At 35.7% G+C, this 20,780-nt stretch overlaps 2 protein-coding genes across 5 annotated transcripts in view; one reads left to right on the forward strand and one right to left on the reverse strand.

Annotated features, from left to right (window-relative positions):
* LOC127712256 (protein retinal degeneration B-like) overlaps window positions 1-20,780 on the reverse strand; it is an 88,615-nt gene that overhangs the window by 10,926 nt on the left and 56,909 nt on the right. For 3 of the 4 annotated variants that reach the window (XM_052218594.1, XM_052218595.1, XM_052218597.1), the window contains 11 exons: window positions 20,132-20,485; window positions 17,555-17,647; window positions 16,054-16,098; window positions 13,081-13,188; window positions 11,984-12,115; window positions 8,329-8,509; window positions 7,714-7,921; window positions 5,688-6,198; window positions 5,171-5,341; window positions 4,082-4,228; window positions 116-264 (listed from right to left, as the gene is read on the reverse strand). In XM_052218594.1, the coding sequence (XP_052074554.1) occupies window positions 116-264; window positions 4,082-4,228; window positions 5,171-5,341; window positions 5,688-6,198; window positions 7,714-7,921; window positions 8,329-8,509; window positions 11,984-12,115; window positions 13,081-13,188; window positions 16,054-16,098; window positions 17,555-17,647; window positions 20,132-20,485 (2,099 nt within the window). The remainder of the gene's footprint in view (window positions 1-115; window positions 265-4,081; window positions 4,229-5,170; window positions 5,342-5,687; window positions 6,199-7,713; window positions 7,922-8,328; window positions 8,510-11,983; window positions 12,116-13,080; window positions 13,189-16,053; window positions 16,099-17,554; window positions 17,648-20,131; window positions 20,486-20,780) is intronic. The other variant, XM_052218596.1, reaches the window with a different exon arrangement.
* The window catches only part of LOC127712273 (WD repeat and SOCS box-containing protein 1-like), a 141,065-nt gene continuing 127,023 nt past the window's right edge, over window positions 6,739-20,780 (forward strand). Inside the window, exon 1 of the mRNA XM_052218654.1 lies at window positions 6,739-6,751. The gene's annotated coding sequence lies outside the window, so the exon portion shown is untranslated. The remainder of the gene's footprint in view (window positions 6,752-20,780) is intronic.

Genomic DNA, 20,780 nt, shown 5'->3' on the forward strand with positions numbered 1-20,780 from the left:
GCCCACAAATTCCACAATACTCCAAAGAATAATTATGAATTCACAGTATATTAAAATGAATTCTGTTGAAGTTGATGAACCCTAGTATAGCACTAACCAAAGGGAGATAACTCACCTGTCTTAAGATGAATGATGCTAAATCTGATGACTCCCAGAAACTGGCATGAAACAAGGGAGGTAATGCTGATGTAGGAAATGAATGTAGGATATCTGGACTGTATAACTCAAAGTCTATCCTCTTGTTACCCCACCACTTACTGGTTACTGTAACAGACATACAAAATAAATAAGTAATATATATCATAGAAATATAGTGCACGAGGCTTCCATTGTATAATGTGTTGAACAAAAAAAAAACATGTTGAACTGTGAGCTTATTCAAATTTATGATAACCTTCCATATGAGAATTCTGTACACAAGAAGGTGAAGAGCAATGGAAGTAAAAAGCATCACACAGTATACCATGCACTCAGACTGTTGGTTCCAAATTTCCGATTCCTAGTTTTTGAGGAAATTTAATATACAGTCATTTTGTATAAGAATATAAGTATTCAGTTAAAGAGTTGATGAGCAATGAATGTGAAAAAGCATCACAGGGTATATTGTGCTCATATAAAGCCATATAACAAATTTCAGAATCTATAATTTGTAATTTTTGAGTTAAATGTGAAGGTAGTTTCCTGGGAATGACACACGGGAGAAATAGAAAATACATTACAAGTACCTAATATGAGCTATAATTTACAATGAAGACTCTCTTCCTCAGACATATGACTTGGGGAAAACTGAAAAAGTATTCTCTTTGTTCCAGACATATGACTGGTTACCTACCATTAGCTAGAACTGTCACTGTGTTCTCTTCCATTCCAGACATATGACTGGTTACCTACCATTGGCTAGAACTGACACAATGTTCTCTCCCATTCCAGACATGTGACTGGTTACCTACCATTGGCTAAAACTGACACAGTGTTCTCTCCCATTCCAGACATGTGACTGGTTACCTAACATTGGCTAAAACTGACACAGTGTTTTCTCCCATTCCAGACATGTGACTGGTTACCTACCATTGGCTAAAACTGACACAGTGTTCTCTCACATTCCAGACATGTGACTGGTTACCTACCATTGGCTAAAACTAACACAGTGTTCTCTCCCATTCCAGACATATGACTGGTTACCTACCATTGGCCAAAACTGACACAGTGTTCTCTCCCATTCCAGACATGTGAATGATTAATACCTACCATTGGCTAAAACTGACACAGTGTTCTCTCCCATTCCAGACATGTGACTGGTTACCTACCATTGGCTAAAACTGACACAGTGTTCTCTCACATTCCAGACATGTGACTGGTTACCTACCATTGGCTAAAACTGACACAGTGTTCTCTCCCATTCCAGACATGTGACTGGTTACCTACCATTGGCTAAAACTGACACAGTGTTCTCTCCCATTCCAGACATGTGACTGGTTACCTACCATTGGCTAAAACTGACACAGTTTTCTCTCCCATTCCAGACATGTGACTGGTTACCTACCATTGGCTTAAACTGACACAGTGTTCTCTCCCATTTCAAGCCATGTGACTGGTTACCTACCACTGGCTAAAACTGACACAGTGTTCTCTCCCATTCCAGACATGTGACTGGTTACCTACCATTGGCTAAAACTGACACAGTGTTCTCTCCCATTTCAGACATGTTACTGGTTACCTACCATTGGCTAAAACTGACACAGTGTTTTCTCCCATTCCAGACATGTGACTGGTTACCTACCATTGGCTAAAACTGACACAGTGTTCTCTCCCATTCCAGACATGTGACTGGTTACCTATCATTGGCTAAAACTGACGCAGTGTTTTCTCCCATTCCAGACACATGACTAGTTACCTACCATTGGCTAAAACTGACACAGTGTTCTCTCCCATTCCAGACATATGACTGGCTACCTACCATTGGCTAAAACTGACGCAGTGTTTTCTCCCATTCCAGACACATGACTAGTTACCTACCATTGGCTAAAACTGACACAGTGTTCTCTCCCATTCCAGACATGTGACTGGTTACCTACCATTAGCTAAAACTGACACAGTGTTTTCTCCCATTCCAGACACATGACTAGTTACCTACCATTGGCTAAAACTGACACAGTGTTCTCTCCCATTCCAGACATATGACTGGTTACCTACCATTAGCTAAAACTGACACAGTGTTTTCTCCCATTCCAGACACATGACTAGTTACCTACCATTGGCTAAAACTGACACAGTGTTCTCTCCCATTCCAGACATATGACTGGTTACCTACCATTGGCTAAAACTGACACAGTGTTCTCTCCCATTCCAGACATATGACTGGTTACCTACCATTGGCTAAAACTGACACAGTGTTCTCTCCCATTCCAGACATATGACTGGTTACCTACCATTGGCTAAAACTGACACAGTGTTCTCTCCCATTCCAGACATATGACTGGTTACCTACCATTGGCTAAAACTGACACAGTGTTCTCTCCCATTCCAGACATATGACTGGTTACCTACCATTGGCTAAAACTGACACAGTGTTCTCTCCCATTCCAGACATATGACTGGTTACCTACCATTGGCTAAAACTGACACAGTGTTTTCTCCCATTCCACACACATGACTAGTTACCTACCATTGGCTAAAACTGACACAGTGTTCTCTCCCATTCCAGACATGTGACTGGTTACCTACCATTGGCTAAAACTGACACAGTGTTCTCTCCCATTCCAGACATATGACTGGTTACCTACCATTAGCTAAAACTGACACAGTGTTTTCTCCCATTCCAGACACATGACTAGTTACCTACCATTGGCTAAAACTGACACAGTGTTCTCTCCCATTCCAGACATATGACTGGTTACCTACCATTAGCTAAAACTGACACAGTGTTTTCTCCCATTCCAGACACATGACTAGTTACCTACCATTGGCTAAAACTGACACAGTGTTCTCTCCCATTCCAGACATATGACTGGTTACCTACCATTGGCTAAAACTGACACAGTGTTCTCTCCCATTCCAGACATATGACTGGTTACCTACCATTGGCTAAAACTGACACAGTGTTCTCTCCCATTCCAGACATATGACTGGTTACCTACCATTGGCCAAAACTGACACAGTATTCTCTCCCATTCCAGACATATGACTGGTTACCTACCATTGGCCAAAACTGACACAGTGTTCTCTCCCATTCCAGACATATGACTGGTTACCAACCATTGGCCAAAACTGACACAGTGTTTTCTCCCATTCCAGACACATGACTAGTTACCTACCATTGGCTAAAACTGACACAGTGTTCTCTCCCATTCCAGACATATGACTGGTTACCTACCATTGGCTAAAACTGACACAGTGTTCTCTCCCATTCCAGACATATGACTGGTTACCTACCATTGGCTAAAACTGACACAATGTTCTCTCCCATTCCAGACATATGACTGGTTACCTACCATTGGCCATAACTGACACAGTATTCTCTCCCATTCCAGACATATGACTGGTTACCTACCATTGGCCAAAACTGACACAGTGTTCTCTCCCATTCCAGACATATGACTGGTTACCAACCATTGGCCAAAACTGACACAGTGTTTTCTCCCATTCCAGACATGTGACTAGTTACCTACCATTGGCTAAAACTGACACAGTGTTCTCTCCCATTCCAGACATATGACTGGTTACCTACCATTGGCCAAAACTGACACAGTGTTCTCTCCCATTCCAGACATGTGACTGGTTACCTACCATTGGCCAAAACTGACACAGTGTTTTCTCCCATTCCAGACACATGACTAGTTACCTACCATTAGCTAAAACTGACACAGTGTTCTCTCCCATTCCAGACACGTGACTGGTTACCTACCATTGGCTAAAACTGACACAGTGTTCTCTCCCATTCCAGACATATGACTGGTTACCTACCATTAGCTAAAACTGACACAGTGTTTTCTCCCATTCCAGACACATGACTAGTTACCTACCATTGGCCAAAACTGACATAGTGTTCTTTCCCATTCCAGACATGTGACTGGTTACCTACCATTGGCCAAAACTGACACAGTGTTCTCTCCCATTCCAGACATATTACTAGCTACACTAGATATACTATTTTGTCGTTGTAAAATATGGCCACTGGAACTTTTCCTGGTTCCAAGAAACAAGGATAAATTACTCTGTACTGTTTCAACTGGAAATAAACATAGATATTAATAAAAATAGACATAGTGTTTACTCAGACCAGCCAACAATCTAAGGACACATAAGAAAGACCTCAAGAGCAGGCTCAGCACAACACTTCCTGACAATACAACCATTTTGAAAGCCCTGTTCTAGAGGTTGAAACACCAAGCCTGCTATTAAAGACCTATATATATTCTTTATTGAAAGAGCACTTTCTTTACAATTTAAACATACTTTTTTGTGTATTCATTTTCATATCACCTTCTTGGTTCATGACTACTATGATAATGATAATACCCTCACTAGTACAGCAAGAACTTTTCACCCTTGAGGAGCACGAGTTTTCTCTCAGTTAATGTGAAGTTTTTGTTGCTCAATCTTTAGTTTTCTGTGTACAGTTTTGTAGATTTTGTTTTCTGTTCATATTTTTCCGTCTGCCATTGTGTTATCCTTCTTTCTTTTCTTCGTATGAGCTTCCTATTATAAGGAACACCCCTTAGCGGGTATTATTAAAATATTCAATAGGGGGAAGAAACAGGGATAAAATATATTACATCAAGGTAAAATCCAATGGTGGTGCGCTATACATTGACAGTGAAATGTAAAAAAGAAATCATAGTAGATAAAATATACAATGATATACATGAAAATGATAAAACCAATCTACAGAAGGACATATAACCCAAATAATAAGTCATTCATTTTACCAGCAGACAGCTTTCTTAAAGTTATATAAAAAGAAAAGCACTTGTTACAGAATAGTTGGAACGATACATACAGTAACAATTTTTATAGTTCAAAGTTTTTTTTCCCTAATATTTCACTTTTCCATTGTCTATGTTACATCATCCAATTCTTACATTATCCATCCACTATTGTTTTTTTTAATTGGCCCTTTAGTATTTTCTATACCGTTAATTTGCTATGAATTAATGGTTCTAGGACTTACCAACATGTACTGGTTCCCCATCACCTAGTGGGTATTTAGAGTATCTAGAAACTTTAACAGGTGGTATGTATCTAAATGTGTTGTTTAATAAAGGTTCCAGTCTAAATGCTGATGGATCACTATTATGAAATATGTTGTAAACTTGACCACATGCTGGACTGTATGGAGAAACTGAAACAAAACATAATATATTGTTAAACATAATTCAAATACAATTCCTTTATAATGGAGATAACTGTATTGTATTTTAAGCTTGGCCTATACAAAACTTGGTTTTACTGTTGGAAATATCTGTTTACCTAGCTCTGCTAGACATCACTTTGTGACAGTAAAATATATGTTTTACATAGGCAGCTACTAATGCAATACAGTTATCTCCTAAATCTAATAGGTATGGAATGATCATTGCAATCTAGAAAGTTGACTGCTAAACAAATGTTAAATACTTTGGTACATCCTGGAGAAACTTAAACAAAACAACATATACTGTTGAAAACAAATAAGTTAATAGACTTACAAGATCTATCTTCACAACAATACATCCTACGATAAGCTAACACCAGTCCTAACGGTGATCCTAGAATGAACATGTCGGACACATCAAAGTCAAACTTTAAATATGTCCCTTCAAAATTACTGCCTGTACTAGTTCTTCTTGAAGGGTCTTTCTCATTTACATTTAGATATGATTGATGACTTGGGTGACTAGGTGGATCTCTTGTAGAACTTGTCCTTTTCATTTTGTAATCTATGGATACAATATCACTTTTGCTACACTGATTATTTACATTAGGACTATTCAATGTTAAATCTGGGTCACTGTGACTCAATTGTCTTGTTGTGTCTATGTTTGTTTTTGCACCAGATGATTCTGTTTTTGAACGTTCTCTTCTAAACGATACAGTAGAGTCTACCTCAGGAAGAGCCTCACGACTGTCATATGTACTAAGGTATCGCATACAGGAAGGATTTTGACAAAGGGCATCATACGCTAACACAGAGCTGGTACTATCAGCTATCAAAGAGACCTGTAATGATGCAAATGTCAATTATATACTGGTAATGTTAAAATACTTTCACTGTATTTACTATTCTATAAGATATTATACTAAGTCATGTAGACACCAGACGTTGAACACTGAACTCAGTTAATTATTCCAAACTTTTTTGAACTTGAGACAAGTTGATAGCTTGGCAAATTGTATACACATTAATGTTTGTCTCCTGTTAACACTAAATGTAAACCTTGAACTATTATTGTTTAAGTATATGAGTAACTTTTTTTTTTTATCTCAACCCTCCCCCTTTTAATCTTGATCAGTGGAATAACAAAAGATGCATTGTTTCATCACCAACACATTAAGTACTTTGTACCAAAGCTCTCAATTTGTTGGTTCTATACAGGGACAGATACAGGTATGGGTGGCCTGTAAACCCTAAAATTGGAACAAACATCATATTGTGACATAAAACATGTCAAATCAAAGTGCTTGCGAGCACTGAGGGTAATGATTGCATTCATTTTGGGGTAGGAACTAAAAATCATACATTACATTGTATAAAGCATTAGAAAACATTGCTATTAATTGGTTTCACTACAATAATGGACAAAGAAAGATAACTCCAATCTTAAATATTATAATGACATTATTGTTATTTTCAGAACAGATACTAGATTCATGCATGCATCATGCACTATTTATGGAATTTTCTGACAGATATGGTGTTACACATACACTTCGTTTTGTAACTTGAATATCTAAGTATATATTTAATTGATAAATTTCTTGACATGGACAGGATGTATAGAATGTTGTGCTCAATGCACTATGTTTTGTTTATCTCAAAAGTAGTGATAAAGTTTGTAAAATTGATAACTGTCAAGTCAGCCACATGATATCAATGCAATCTTTAACCAAAAAATGTTTTCCTCGCTCCATTCATTGAAATAGGGTTGCTGTCTCTATTGAATTCAACTTGCCTTGACCAATAAAATTGAGAATTGAAACAGGGAATATGTCAAACCCGACCGAAGAGCAGAAAACAGCCCAAGGCCACCAATGGGTCTTCAACACAGCGAGAAAATCTTGCACCTGGAGGCGGGCTTCAGCTGGCCCAAAAACAAAAATGTGTACTAGTTCAGTGAAATGAACGTAACACTAAACTCTGAAACATATTAATGAACCAAAATTAAAAAACCATACAAGACTAACAAAGGCCAGAGGCTCCCGACTTGGGAAAGGCGCAAAAAATGCGGCGGGGTTAAACATGTTTTGTGAGATCTCAACCCTCCCCTATACCCCTAGCCAATGTAGAATAAACAAACACACAGCAATATGCACAGTAAAACTCAGTTTAAAAGAAGTCTGAGTCTGATGTTAGAATAGGTAACAGAAGAAACTAAGCAAAATGATAATAATACATAAATTAACAAAGGACTACTAGCAGTAACTGACATGCCAGCTCCAGACCTCAATTAAACTGATTGAAAGATTATGTCTTCATCATATGAAAATGTTTATATTAAGCCTTAGATCTTTTACCTGTCCATTGAATCCTTTGCCTTCATCTGACATTAAGAATTCCTGGTACACTATATTAGCCTTAGAAACGGTTTTATTGACACACTCGTGATAATCAGGATTAGAACTAGCAAATAATGCTATTGCACCAAGGGGAACAAACTCTTGTGTCCATAATGGTCCATCCACACTGTTTGGCGTTTGAGATTCAAAGGAAAATGGTGTTATACTGCAAAAAAATTACAAATTATAACTGCTGATAAATGTTATGAGTTGATGAAATAAATTTTTATCATAAATTTTTTTATCATTATAAAAATTATCAATAATAATATTTTGCCTTTGAGTTCAAAAGAATTTGTCAGATGCCTCAAAAAATAAACATGCAATTTTAATGAATTAAGGAATCTGCAAAGTGGCATGCATTTCTATTTAATAAAGGGGAGCATAGTATCAGATTTTTGGGTTTTTTTTTGTTACCATATTGACTAATTATTAATTCTAGTCTTTTATTTCAATTTATAGACATGGATGGAGAGTTGTTTCATTGGCACTCATACGACATCTTCTTATTTCTATAAAAAAAACTGATACTAAATCATCTAACCAAAAGGTTGAACCATTATGTTTACTAACCTTGCTAATATATCCAAAACATCAGAACAAATCTGTGGACAGGGGACCAGTCTGAATGCTATGTGTCCATAAGCACCAGGGTAATGTGAACGTATTACACTTTCAAATGATGACTTCATAGTAACAAAGTCATTCCGTTTGGAGGGATGTTGGTTCTCTACATGTGTATCCACAAGACAACCTACAGAAACAAAACAGGAGAATAAACATAAATATTGTAGACAGCAAACAAAGTCATTCCTTTTGGAGGGATGTTGGTTCTCTACATGTGTATCCACAAGACAACCTATAGAAACAAAACAGGAGAATAAATCAACATATGGAACAAAACAACAAAAAGTTATCAAAAAGAGACATCTATTTCCAGTGAATGATTTACCAAAAATGAATATCTAGAAGTCTAGTTACTATTGGCATTATAATCTTATATAAAGCATCATGATAGGGTGGGGGAGGTGATGTTACAGAAAAATGATAAGTTACCTCCATGAAGCACCATAAACAATATACTAGATTTACAACTGGCTGAGTCTGGTGATGATGTGTGATAGTGTGTTTATAGGGGACAGGTGTTACAGCAATGGTAAGTTACCTCCATGAAGCACCATAAACAATACACTAGATTTACAACTGGCCTAGTCTGGTGGTGATGTGTGTGGGTGTGTTTACAGGCAGAGTGGGGTTACAGCAATGGTAATTTACCTCCATGAAGCACCATAAACAATATACTAGATTTACAACTGGCCTAGTCTGGTGGTGATGTGTGTGGGTGTGTTTACGGGGGAGTGGGGTTACTGCAATGGTAAGTTACCTCCATGAAGAACCATAAATAATATACTAGATTTACAACTGGCCTAGTCTGGTGGTGATGTGTGGGGGTGTGTTTACAGGCAGAGTGGGGTTACAGCAATGGTAAGTTACCTCCATGAAGAACCATAAATAATATACTAGATTTACAACTGGCCTAGTCTGGTGGTGATGTGTGTGGGTGTGTTTACGGGGGAGTGGGGTTACTGCAATGGTAAGTTACCTCCATGAAGAACCATAAATAATATACTAGATTTACAACTGGCCGAGTCTGGTGGTGATGTGTGTGGGTGTGTTTACAGGCAGAGTGGGGTTACAGCAATGGTAAGTTACCTCCATGAAGAACCATAAATAATATACTAGATTTACAACTGGCCTAGTCTGGTGGTGATGTGTGTGGGTGTGTTTACAGGCAGAGTGGGGTTACTGCAATGGTAAGTTACCTCCATGAAGAACCATAAACAATATACTAGATTTACAACTGGCCTAGTCTGGTGGTGATGTGTGTGGGTGTGTTTACGGGGGAGTGGGGTTACTGCAATGGTAAGTTACCTCCATGAAGAACCATAAATAATATACTAGATTTACAACTGGCCTAGTCTGGTGGTGATGTGTGTGGGTGTGTTTACAGGCAGAGTGGGGTTACAGCAATGGTAATTTACCTCCATGAAGCACCATAAACAATATACTAGATTTACAACTGGCCTAGTCTGGTGGTGATGTGTGTGGGTGTGTTTACGGGGGAGTGGGGTTACTGCAATGGTAAGTTACCTCCATGAAGAACCATAAATAATATACTAGATTTACAACTGGCCTAGTCTGGTGGTGATGTGTGGGGGTGTGTTTACAGGCAGAGTGGGGTTACAGCAATGGTAATTTACCTCCATGAAGAACCATAAATAATATACTAGATTTACAACTGGCCTAGTCTGGTGGTGATGTGTGTGGGTGTGTTTACGGGGGAGTGGGGTTACTGCAATGGTAAGTTACCTCCATGAAGAACCATAAATAATATACTAGATTTACAACTGGCCGAGTCTGGTGGTGATGTGTGTGGGTGTGTTTACAGGCAGAGTGGGGTTACAGCAATGGTAAGTTACCTCCATGAAGAACCATAAATAATATACTAGATTTACAACTGGCCGAGTCTGGTGGTGATGTGTGTGGGTGTGTTTACAGGCAGAGTGGGGTTACTGCAATGGTAAGTTACCTCCATGAAGAACCATAAATAATATACTAGATTTACAACTGGCCTAGTCTGGTGGTGATGTGTGGGGGTGTGTTTACGGGGGAGTGGGGTTACTGCAATGGTAAGTTACCTCCATGAAGAACCATAAATAATATACTAGATTTACAACTGGCCGAGTCTGGTGGTGATGTGTGTGGGTGTGTTTACGGGGGAGTGGGGTTACTGCAATGGTAAGTTACCTCCACGAAGAACCATAAATAATATACTAGATTTACAACTGGCCTAGTCTGGTGGTGATGTGTGTGGGTGTGTTTACGGGGGAGTGGGGTTACTGCAATGGTAAGTTACCTCCATGAAGAACCATAAATAATATACTAGATTTACAACTGGCCCAGTCAGGTGGTGATGTGTGGGGGTGTGTTTACGGGGGAGGGGTGTTACAGAAATGGTAAGTTACCTCCATGAAGCACCATAAATAATATACTAGATTTACAACTGGCCGAGTCAGGTGGTGATGTGTGGAGGTGTGTTTACGGGGGAGTGGTGTTACAGAAATGGTAAGCTACCTCCATGAAGCACCATAAACAATATACTAGATTTACAACTGGCCTAGTCTGGTGGTGATGTGTGTGGGTGTGTTTACGGGGGAGTGGGGTTACTGCAATGGTAAGTTACCTCCATGAAGAACCATAAATAATATACTAGATTTACAACTGGCCTAGTCTGGTGGTGATGTGTGGGGGTGTGTTTACAGGCAGAGTGGGGTTACAGCAATGGTAATTTACCTCCATGAAGAACCATAAATAATATACTAGATTTACAACTGGCCTAGTCTGGTGGTGATGTGTGTGGGTGTGTTTACGGGGGAGTGGGGTTACTGCAATGGTAAGTTACCTCCATGAAGAACCATAAATAATATACTAGATTTACAACTGGCCGAGTCTGGTGGTGATGTGTGTGGGTGTGTTTACAGGCAGAGTGGGGTTACAGCAATGGTAAGTTACCTCCATGAAGAACCATAAATAATATACTAGATTTACAACTGGCCGAGTCTGGTGGTGATGTGTGTGGGTGTGTTTACAGGCAGAGTGGGGTTACTGCAATGGTAAGTTACCTCCATGAAGAACCATAAATAATATACTAGATTTACAACTGGCCTAGTCTGGTGGTGATGTGTGGGGGTGTGTTTACGGGGGAGTGGGGTTACTGCAATGGTAAGTTACCTCCATGAAGAACCATAAATAATATACTAGATTTACAACTGGCCGAGTCTGGTGGTGATGTGTGTGGGTGTGTTTACGGGGGAGTGGGGTTACTGCAATGGTAAGTTACCTCCACGAAGAACCATAAATAATATACTAGATTTACAACTGGCCTAGTCTGGTGGTGATGTGTGTGGGTGTGTTTACGGGGGAGTGGGGTTACTGCAATGGTAAGTTACCTCCATGAAGAACCATAAATAATATACTAGATTTACAACTGGCCCAGTCAGGTGGTGATGTGTGGGGGTGTGTTTACGGGGGAGGGGTGTTACAGAAATGGTAAGTTACCTCCATGAAGCACCATAAATAATATACTAGATTTACAACTGGCCGAGTCAGGTGGTGATGTGTGGAGGTGTGTTTACGGGGGAGTGGTGTTACAGAAATGGTAAGCTACCTCCATGAAGCACCATAAACAATATACTAGATTTACAACTGGCTGAATCTGGTGGTGATGTGTGTGGGTGTGTTGATAGGTCAATGCTGTAATGTTGACGAATCTGTTCCATCCTTCTTTCTAATGGAGTATCTAAAATAAATCAATTCAGATACATTAAGCACAAAAAAAGATAACATTTACAGATATACCCTCCATATCAGATGAAGCCTCATTGGGAGCCAACAAACTTTAAAATACAAGTTGATGTTCATATAACTGTAGATATTTTCTAGTTAGTTTTTTGTTTAACTTATATGTAAATTTGTATTTAGTCTCTGCATACCTGAATTATTTAGTAAAAATGTTATTGTGTACTATAGATATCTTTGCACTATTTTTTTCTATCCAGGCAATGATTTGTGATTGAAGAGATCTTTAATACAAGAAATTGTGATGTCACATCACCCTCATGGTTTCATGGATTATGGGAAATTTTGAATTAAAATCTTACTTTCTCTAAAATGACCAAAAAAGCATTTAAACCTGGAATACCCTATCAAGAAATAATTCAGGTTTCTACCCCTCTTTTTGGAACTTCTTTAATTTTCAAGATACTGATTTTACTTTCATTGTTTATAAAATCTTTATTTTAAAAGAAACATTTCTTTAAAACAAAATCTAGAAATATTCTAATATAGGGAAAAAATAAAAAAGAAGGAAAATCTCTGAACGTGAAAAAGTAGTTTGAAAAATGATGAGAGAGCGGTTATCCATTTCAATAGATTATATGGCAATTAAATGGAGTATCCAATCTCTTGTATTGTATGTCTCTAGTGAAGTCTATCAACCCTTATTCCTTTAAAATTCCTAGCCTAGACTACAGTATAAAAAAAATTCTCTTTTTGTCATGAATTAACTCACTTTTTTACTTCTATTCCACAACATAATACACCTTATTGCTATTTGTCTGCTTTTACTAGACATCACAAAGGTTCCTGTAAAATTTTGAAGTCACAATAGAAATTGTCTGACACCACAAAGGAAAAATGATTGTTGTATATCATCAATAGTTCAAGTGTGGCAGATTCCCAAATAGCAATAAGGTCTATACATACCTGCTGGGTCAAGAGATATAGTAGACCTGGCATCAGCAAACTCATCATTCAAGGACTGTACATCTATAGGTGATGACCTCAATAACTGGGGGTCAGCACTTCTCTCATCTATAAGTATAAACATCACTTTATAAATAACTTGTATTACTGATTTAGACATTTACCAAACAATGATCAATCTATTACTGTAAGTTTCATATCTTTAATTTATAAATCAATCAAGAATTTGTGACAATAGAAAATCATGCTCCGTTCGCAGTATAACATTTCCATCTTCAATGAACCACTTAATCTGGGTCAAAATCCCAATTACCGTACTATATATTTTATAAAGCTCACATCACAGTTAACATGTGTACTAAGTTTCAAGTGACCAGAACTTCAAGTAAACTATCTTTAAAAAGCCAAAACTTTGACCTGATTTTGGATGGAAAGACAGACGATCAAACTTGATAACATAAGGACCCCTTCTATAGTAGGCAGGACATAAAACTGTTTTCATTTTTACCATTCATTGACAACTTCTAAAACATTAATAAAACCTATATATATGCCCTTACAAATTATAAACACATGACAATAGACACCTACAAAAAAATAAGTTTTACTCAGATGAAAAAAATTAAAATAAAATTTAGAGTCGGTTCTTTGTAAATTGGGAAATGGTGTTGTGTTGGCAATCTAAACTTTTGTTGTTGAAAGCAGTAATGACAGTGAATTTGCAAATTAATAAAGAAACAAGGGGAAATTCTATATATCAAGAAACATTGAAATAGAGCAAAACGTCATATAAACCAAACAACACCATTTGAATGGTTAAAAAATAGTTTATGATTATTTATTGCAAAAATTACTTTATAGGTAAGCCATATATTCTCCTGAATGGAGAGAAGCAGATCAAATTGAACGATTTAGAAACATAAAGCACCTTCCCCTGGTAAAACTGCCTAACATCAAACACAGTCTGCTAAAAGCTGAGGACACATGATTTGGCTAGATTCTATTCTTATTTTTCTTCAATTATACCAGATTTCAAGTCACCAAAATATCTTATGCTGTCTTCACAAAAGATGTATTAGTGTTATAAATAAGGCTACATACAATAATGTAGTCATGCAAATATGATAGTAATAAGCTAAATCAAAGAAGACCTAATTAGATTTCTCGTTTGAATTGTGAATTGTTTTACATTTGTCATTTCGGGGCCTTTTATAGCTTACCATGCATTATGGTTTTTGCTCATTGTTGAAGTCTGTATGGTGACCAATAATTGTTAACTTCTGTGTCATTTGGTCTCTGGTGGAGAGTTGTTTTATTGGCAATTATACCAAATCTTATTATTATTATACTAATACTTCATGTCATAATAATTATTGTGTTTAATCTTTTAATCACATATACTATAGTTTTGAATGAGAATATATGTGCTTGGGTGCTATATTAACTCCTTCTAACAAGACTGAGAATGGAAATGGGGAATGTAATACCTGTTTTGACCTATTAAGTATATATATATGCATGAGTTCAAATCCTGGTGAGGGAAGAACGATAATTTGCTTCCGCAAATTTGCAGATTTAACATGGTTGTGCTGATATTTAGAGTAATTATATATATATATTTATATACAGAAATCTATAAAAAGGACCAACCGGCAAATTTAATATGTACCGGATCGTCTAGAATAGACGATACTGCACAGGTAAGGAAAAAATTCTATAAATAAAGATTTGCACAACAGTACTAATATAAGATGGTAAGATACGAAGATGATGTAATAAAATCGTGACAAATATTTCGGCTTAACAAATAGCTTTCGTCAGTGTCAATAACTTTTACAATACTAATTGTTTGTGCATTACAAGTAGTATTGTAAAAATTATTGACACTGATGAAGGCTATTTGTTAAGCTGAAATATTTGTCAACACAATTTTATAACATCATCTTTGTATATTACCATCTTATATTAGTACCGTTGTGCAAATCTTTAGACTTATATATATATATATATATATATAATTCGTCATATACAGAATGTGTTTTCAGCCTTGTATCACCATCACTGGTGATCCGATGGATAAAATCTGTCGTAGAGTTGTCACTGGTTCAGACGTACTTATTATATATATATATATATATATATATATATATATATAGCACGTCTAGATATTATATATACTAGAGGATTTCAAAAGTCAGGTCAACACCTCATAAACGGGAAAATTTGTCAGGTCTGTTCTAATATCACATACATGTTGCTAATAATGTGTTGCTACTATTCTATAAGTGTAGGTATTATTATTAGTTATATAGTATCATCACATGTGTTAATGTCACACACTAAACTATGTTGTGAACTAAAGTTTGTTTCAAATCAAATAACTTGAAAATAAATTCAAACTTCAAACTGATGGTTGTTTTCCATTCATTGATGTGTTTGAGCTTTTGATTTTGCCATTTGATAAAGGACTTTCTGTTTTGAATTTCCTTGAAGTTCGGTATTTTTGTTATTTTACTTTTTGAAACTGAAATTAAAATTAATGCAAATGCTATTTATTTTGAGAAAATGATCACTCCATTGTATAACAAAAAGTTTTATAAATTTTGAATTTATTTCAAGTTGTTGTTTCATTCCAAGCAACAGCCATGACAAAAAATCACTTTAAACAAGTGTTATTTCTCTCATATTACTGAAAGTGTCAACTTTTTGCCTTCATTTACTTTAAGGGACCCAGCCCATACAGGGCTCAAATAACTGGCCCTACTCTTAAGCTAAACTTTTACTATATATAACTCTATCACTAGCCCTAACCCTAATCATATAACCAACCTTAAATGTTAGGCTAGCCATAACCTTACCCTTAATGAACGCTTACCCTAAAGTGCAAGGTCCCCCTTAGTAAATGAAGGCCCAACTTTTAATATTTCAAGCTGTCAACAACAGAAACAAGTTTAGAACACAACATATACTTACAAAGATCTTCAGTGGAGTTGGACAAATAAAATTCTATAAATTCCTCTGAAAACATTCAAACATAAAGTAAAGAGAAACATGCAGGAAACAAGCAAAATTCTTCTTTTTTTGTAACATTCAAACATAAGATTAAAAACATGCCATCTGCAAATGAATTATATACAATCTTCTAAAATCACCTATAGAAAGTGGATGGTTTTGAAAAGTCTGCATACTAGCCTACAGAAAATTTGTTCTTCATTGAACATATAAATTCATGGTTCAACTTTTCCCACAATAATCAACAAAAATGTTATTCAACAAATGAATCCACAGAATGGAATTATATAAATACATGAAACAGATTCCACGAAATCAATAACATGAACTCCTTAAGGATGTTCGCTACTCTGTTTTAAAATAACAAGCTTTTTAAAAGACTGTTATAAATTGATAGTATATAAATAAAGGAACTAAAAAATTAGAAAAAAATGAAGGGTCCATGTGCTTGTTTTCGAAATATAAGCCATTGAAAATTTGGCGGGAAATGATTCTCTCTAGATTTTTCATATATTTAACATTGGCACATTTTTTCTTTCCAAAACTATGAAAAAATAACAAGGATTTTATAAGATTTTCAAATATGACTTTTTAAACAATATGTAATAAAATCATGAAAAGAAAAGTAGGGGTTAGCAGGCAAAATTTTTAAAGGCACTACATGGATAAAACCAGAGGATTCCGAATATCTTGCAAAAATTCAAAACACTAGGAGGGAACATCCTTAAGGTGTCATTATTTGAGACAGTATTCTCCAAAATGAAATAAAAATAAATTGTTCATCAACAATTTAAAGTTACATCATTGATGACCATATATAAAACAAGAAGATTTGGTATGTTTGTTAATTAATGAAGCAACCATCACCAAAGACCAAATGATGTGGATGTAAGCATCTGTCCACATGAAATAAATAAATCACAAATGAACACTTTAAAGCAGTATTATTAATGATGGTGTTCTCAAAACAAAACAAAATAAATCATACATAAAATAAAAAGTTGAGGAGGACTACATTAATATGAGAGGAGCTTCACAACATTAACAGATACTACATGTATCAGAAAAACAAGAAAATAAAAGGTTGGGGAGGACTATATTAATATGAGAGGGGCTTCACAACATTAACACATGCTACATGTATAAGAAAAACTAGAAAATAAATCCTAACAAAGAGATATGGCACTGACGATAACGAAATTAAAACACCATTTTAAAACACCAGTTTACAGTAGGCAGATCTTTGTTACATCTATGTAATCAAAGTTTAGGTAACCCTTAACAGGGATCTATAACCCTTTAGAATTATCCCTGGAAAAATATAAGTGATGGAGGCTGAAGGTACATTTTTTTTTATACATTTCATCCATTCAAAAAAATAATAAATTGACAAAACCTTCAGCATCAATAGCTCATGTTGTGTAACAAAACCTTCTAGTTAATAGCATGTGCTGTAAATTACCTTCAGCATCGAAGAACTCTTCATCTGAACTGGATTCTTGTAACTTTTCTAAACTCTCAAACATTCTGGTAGTAGAAATCTCTCTAACAGAACCTGTAACATATGAATCAAGACTTTACCAAGGGTTGGCCATTTATGCTAAATATTTAGTTAATGACAGGGTAAAATATCTGCATAAAAGGGCAAACCCATGGTAAAATCAGTATAAATTTAAGCCATGAATTATTTCTATTCTGTAGGACAAATTTGACAAATCTTTTCAATCGAAATGCTCTATGTGAAGGCAAATATTTGCTGTTCCCATAATTAAACGCACTATTAATATTGACGTAAAATACAAAGCAAACTGAATTAGTGGCATAGTTTAACAATTTACAATAACGTATTGGATTGGACAAAGTCAAATGATTATCTTACTTTTATTTTAAGAAAATTGGCTTTCAACAATTTTTTATCATCGTTTGTTTGTTTCTGTGTTTTGATTCCAGTTTCACATTTATGTATTTTCCCACAAAATGCTTATATTCTGATGCAATTAATCAATGACATCATTTACACCATCTGACTTTCAGACCTGCCAACTTTTGAAAATCCCCATGGGGGATTTAGTGCGCGACCAGATCTTTAAGGGTTAACATTTTTGCGGCGTTTCTGTGTGCACTGTTATATACTCTTGAAATAGTCTCATATTTCTTCTTTTTTTTCTTTTGGTATATTGGTGATGAGCTAACAAGCCTTGATTTCTTTTATTTGCATGATTCTTGTAATTATTAATTGGCAAAATAACTTAAGAATAGAGAGAAATGGCCAAATAAAATAAAGGATAAAAAATTCGTAAGGGTTCCGCGGAACCCAGTGTCTCGCCTACTTTTGGTGTTAATCGCAGGCTCAACAAAAATGAAGAAAAAAATTAATAAAAATATTCCCCTCTATACTATGTTTTGATTGTAAGTAGCTTCTGTCCAAGTTTGGTAAAAATCCAGGATAAATTATGAATCTAATAAATGTTTTAAAAACTTAAACTGCAGAATGTATGTAATGTTGACTGGAAGAAAAACTAAGTCCATTTATAAGTAAAATACAGAAAAAATGGAACAAAATTTTATCAAAATTTCCTTCTAGATACTATCTTATGATCATAAACAAGCTTCTTTCCAAGTTTGGTATAAATCCAGGATAGTTTAAGAAAGTTATTGAAATTTCAAAAACTTTAACCACAGAGTGAATGTAATGTTTCCTGGCAGAAAAACTAAGTCCATTTATAAGTAAAATACGGAAAAATGGAATTTTTTTTTTACAAAATTTACTTCTGGATACTATCTTATGATCATAAACAAGCTTCTTTCCAAGTTTGGTAGAAATCTAGGATAGTTTAAGAAAGTTATTGAAATTTTAAAAACTTTAACCACAGAGTGAATGTAATGTTAACTGGCAGAAAAACTAAGTCCACTTATAAGTAAAATACGGAAAAAATGGAATTTTTTTTTTACAAAATTTACTTTTGAATATAATCTTATGATCATAAACAAGCTTCTGTCCAAGTTTGGTAGAAATCCAGGATAGTTTAAGAAAGTTATTAAAATTTAAAAAACTTTAACCACAGAGTGAATATTTGTGGACGCCGCCAACGACGACGACGACGACGACGACGCCGACGGAATGTAGGATCGCTATGTCTCGCTTTTTCGACAAAAGTCGAAGGCTCGACAAAAATGAAGACCCCCCTTTTCCCCCTCCAAAGACCTTTTTATCTTTCTACCATGCCTTAAAAGACCTAAACCTAAATGTCCTAAAGTTGGAAGGATGGAGACAGATCTTGAGTTAGTTATCATTATTGAGAAAATGGAAAAAAATTGAGTTATCTTTCTTGGTATTCAAAGGTGCTCCTACAGGCGGAGGCTTATACGCAGTAGATGTGAATACAATATGGCGTTGATTTTAAATCAGAACAGGACAGAAACACGTCTGATTACAAAAATTTTCACGGATTTCAAGATAAACGATGTATCATAATGAGTTCATTACAGTTTTCATTTTTCAATTAATTACGTTTTTGTCATGATACTACGGTAAACGTTGCAAATTGTGATAGTATGATAAATTGATTAAAATTGAAATGCCAACTGACTGATTCTATTTACAAATTAATTAATTTGGATGATCATTATGACCCATCCAATAAGCAGATTACCTTTAACAACAGATTATGACACCAGATGTGACCGTTGATTAACTTGGGATCATAAACTTTTTTTTGTGAGTAGATTTTGTGAAAATCAGGATTTTGACTTGTTTTATGATCCCGATATCGGGTTCAGGTTGAGGTATGAAAATCAGGATGATACCGCCAAAATCGGGATAGTTGGCAGGTCTGGACTTTAAATTAAAATTTCCAAAATTGTAATAAATTTTGTAATCAAGTTTTTGTCGATTAAAAATTGAACTTTATGTTTTATTGTCTTTGTTATAATAATGTTTTTTGGGGTTACTTTTAGAAGTATAGTTTATTTTTGAAATATAAAATTATAAATATTTGTTGCTAAACTTTTTTACTCAGTATAGAATGAATGGACATACTTCCAAATGATCTTGATTTAGAGGAAGCAGACAGAGATCTATGTTCCTTCATCACAGCGGGGGAATCTCCAGAACGAACTGTTAACTTGCTGTCCGACGAAGTGGAAACTGTGTCTTCAGACTTAGAGATGGGAATCTTTGGACGTTCATCATAAGCTGATGTGGAATTGTGTTTTAAAGTATTGCCCTGATCATCTTCTTCTTCCTCATTCTCACTGGTTACTCCCATCTTCTCAGCTAGCGCCCTCTGTGTTTCTAGTTCTAAACGTCTTATATCACTGATCTGTAACCCATACCACTCATCCTGCCAACACCAAGCTTGTCTATGTGCTCTCAACATAGTCTTTCTTAAACCTATAAATGGTAGATTCAATTCTGATCAATAAACATCAAGAATAACCATTAACGAGACAGCAACTCAATGACACAAATAACTAAAATCCATGCAGAAGTCAACATACTGATCAATATGAATAAAGGGAGATGTGGGCTGTACATCAATGAGACAGCAATCTAACAACACAACTTAGCAAAAGACATCCAGCGTTCAACAATCGACATGTGTTTATATGTTCTATTAACTTAATAATTCATTTGGCCTTTTATCTTTTGTGATTAAAGCGTCCCTGATGAGTATATTGTGGTCAAA

Source organism: Mytilus californianus, unplaced genomic scaffold, assembly GCF_021869535.1.
Source record: "Mytilus californianus isolate M0D057914Y unplaced genomic scaffold, xbMytCali1.0.p SCAF_8, whole genome shotgun sequence".
In the NCBI taxonomy this organism is placed as follows: Eukaryota; Metazoa; Mollusca; class Bivalvia; order Mytilida; family Mytilidae; genus Mytilus; species Mytilus californianus.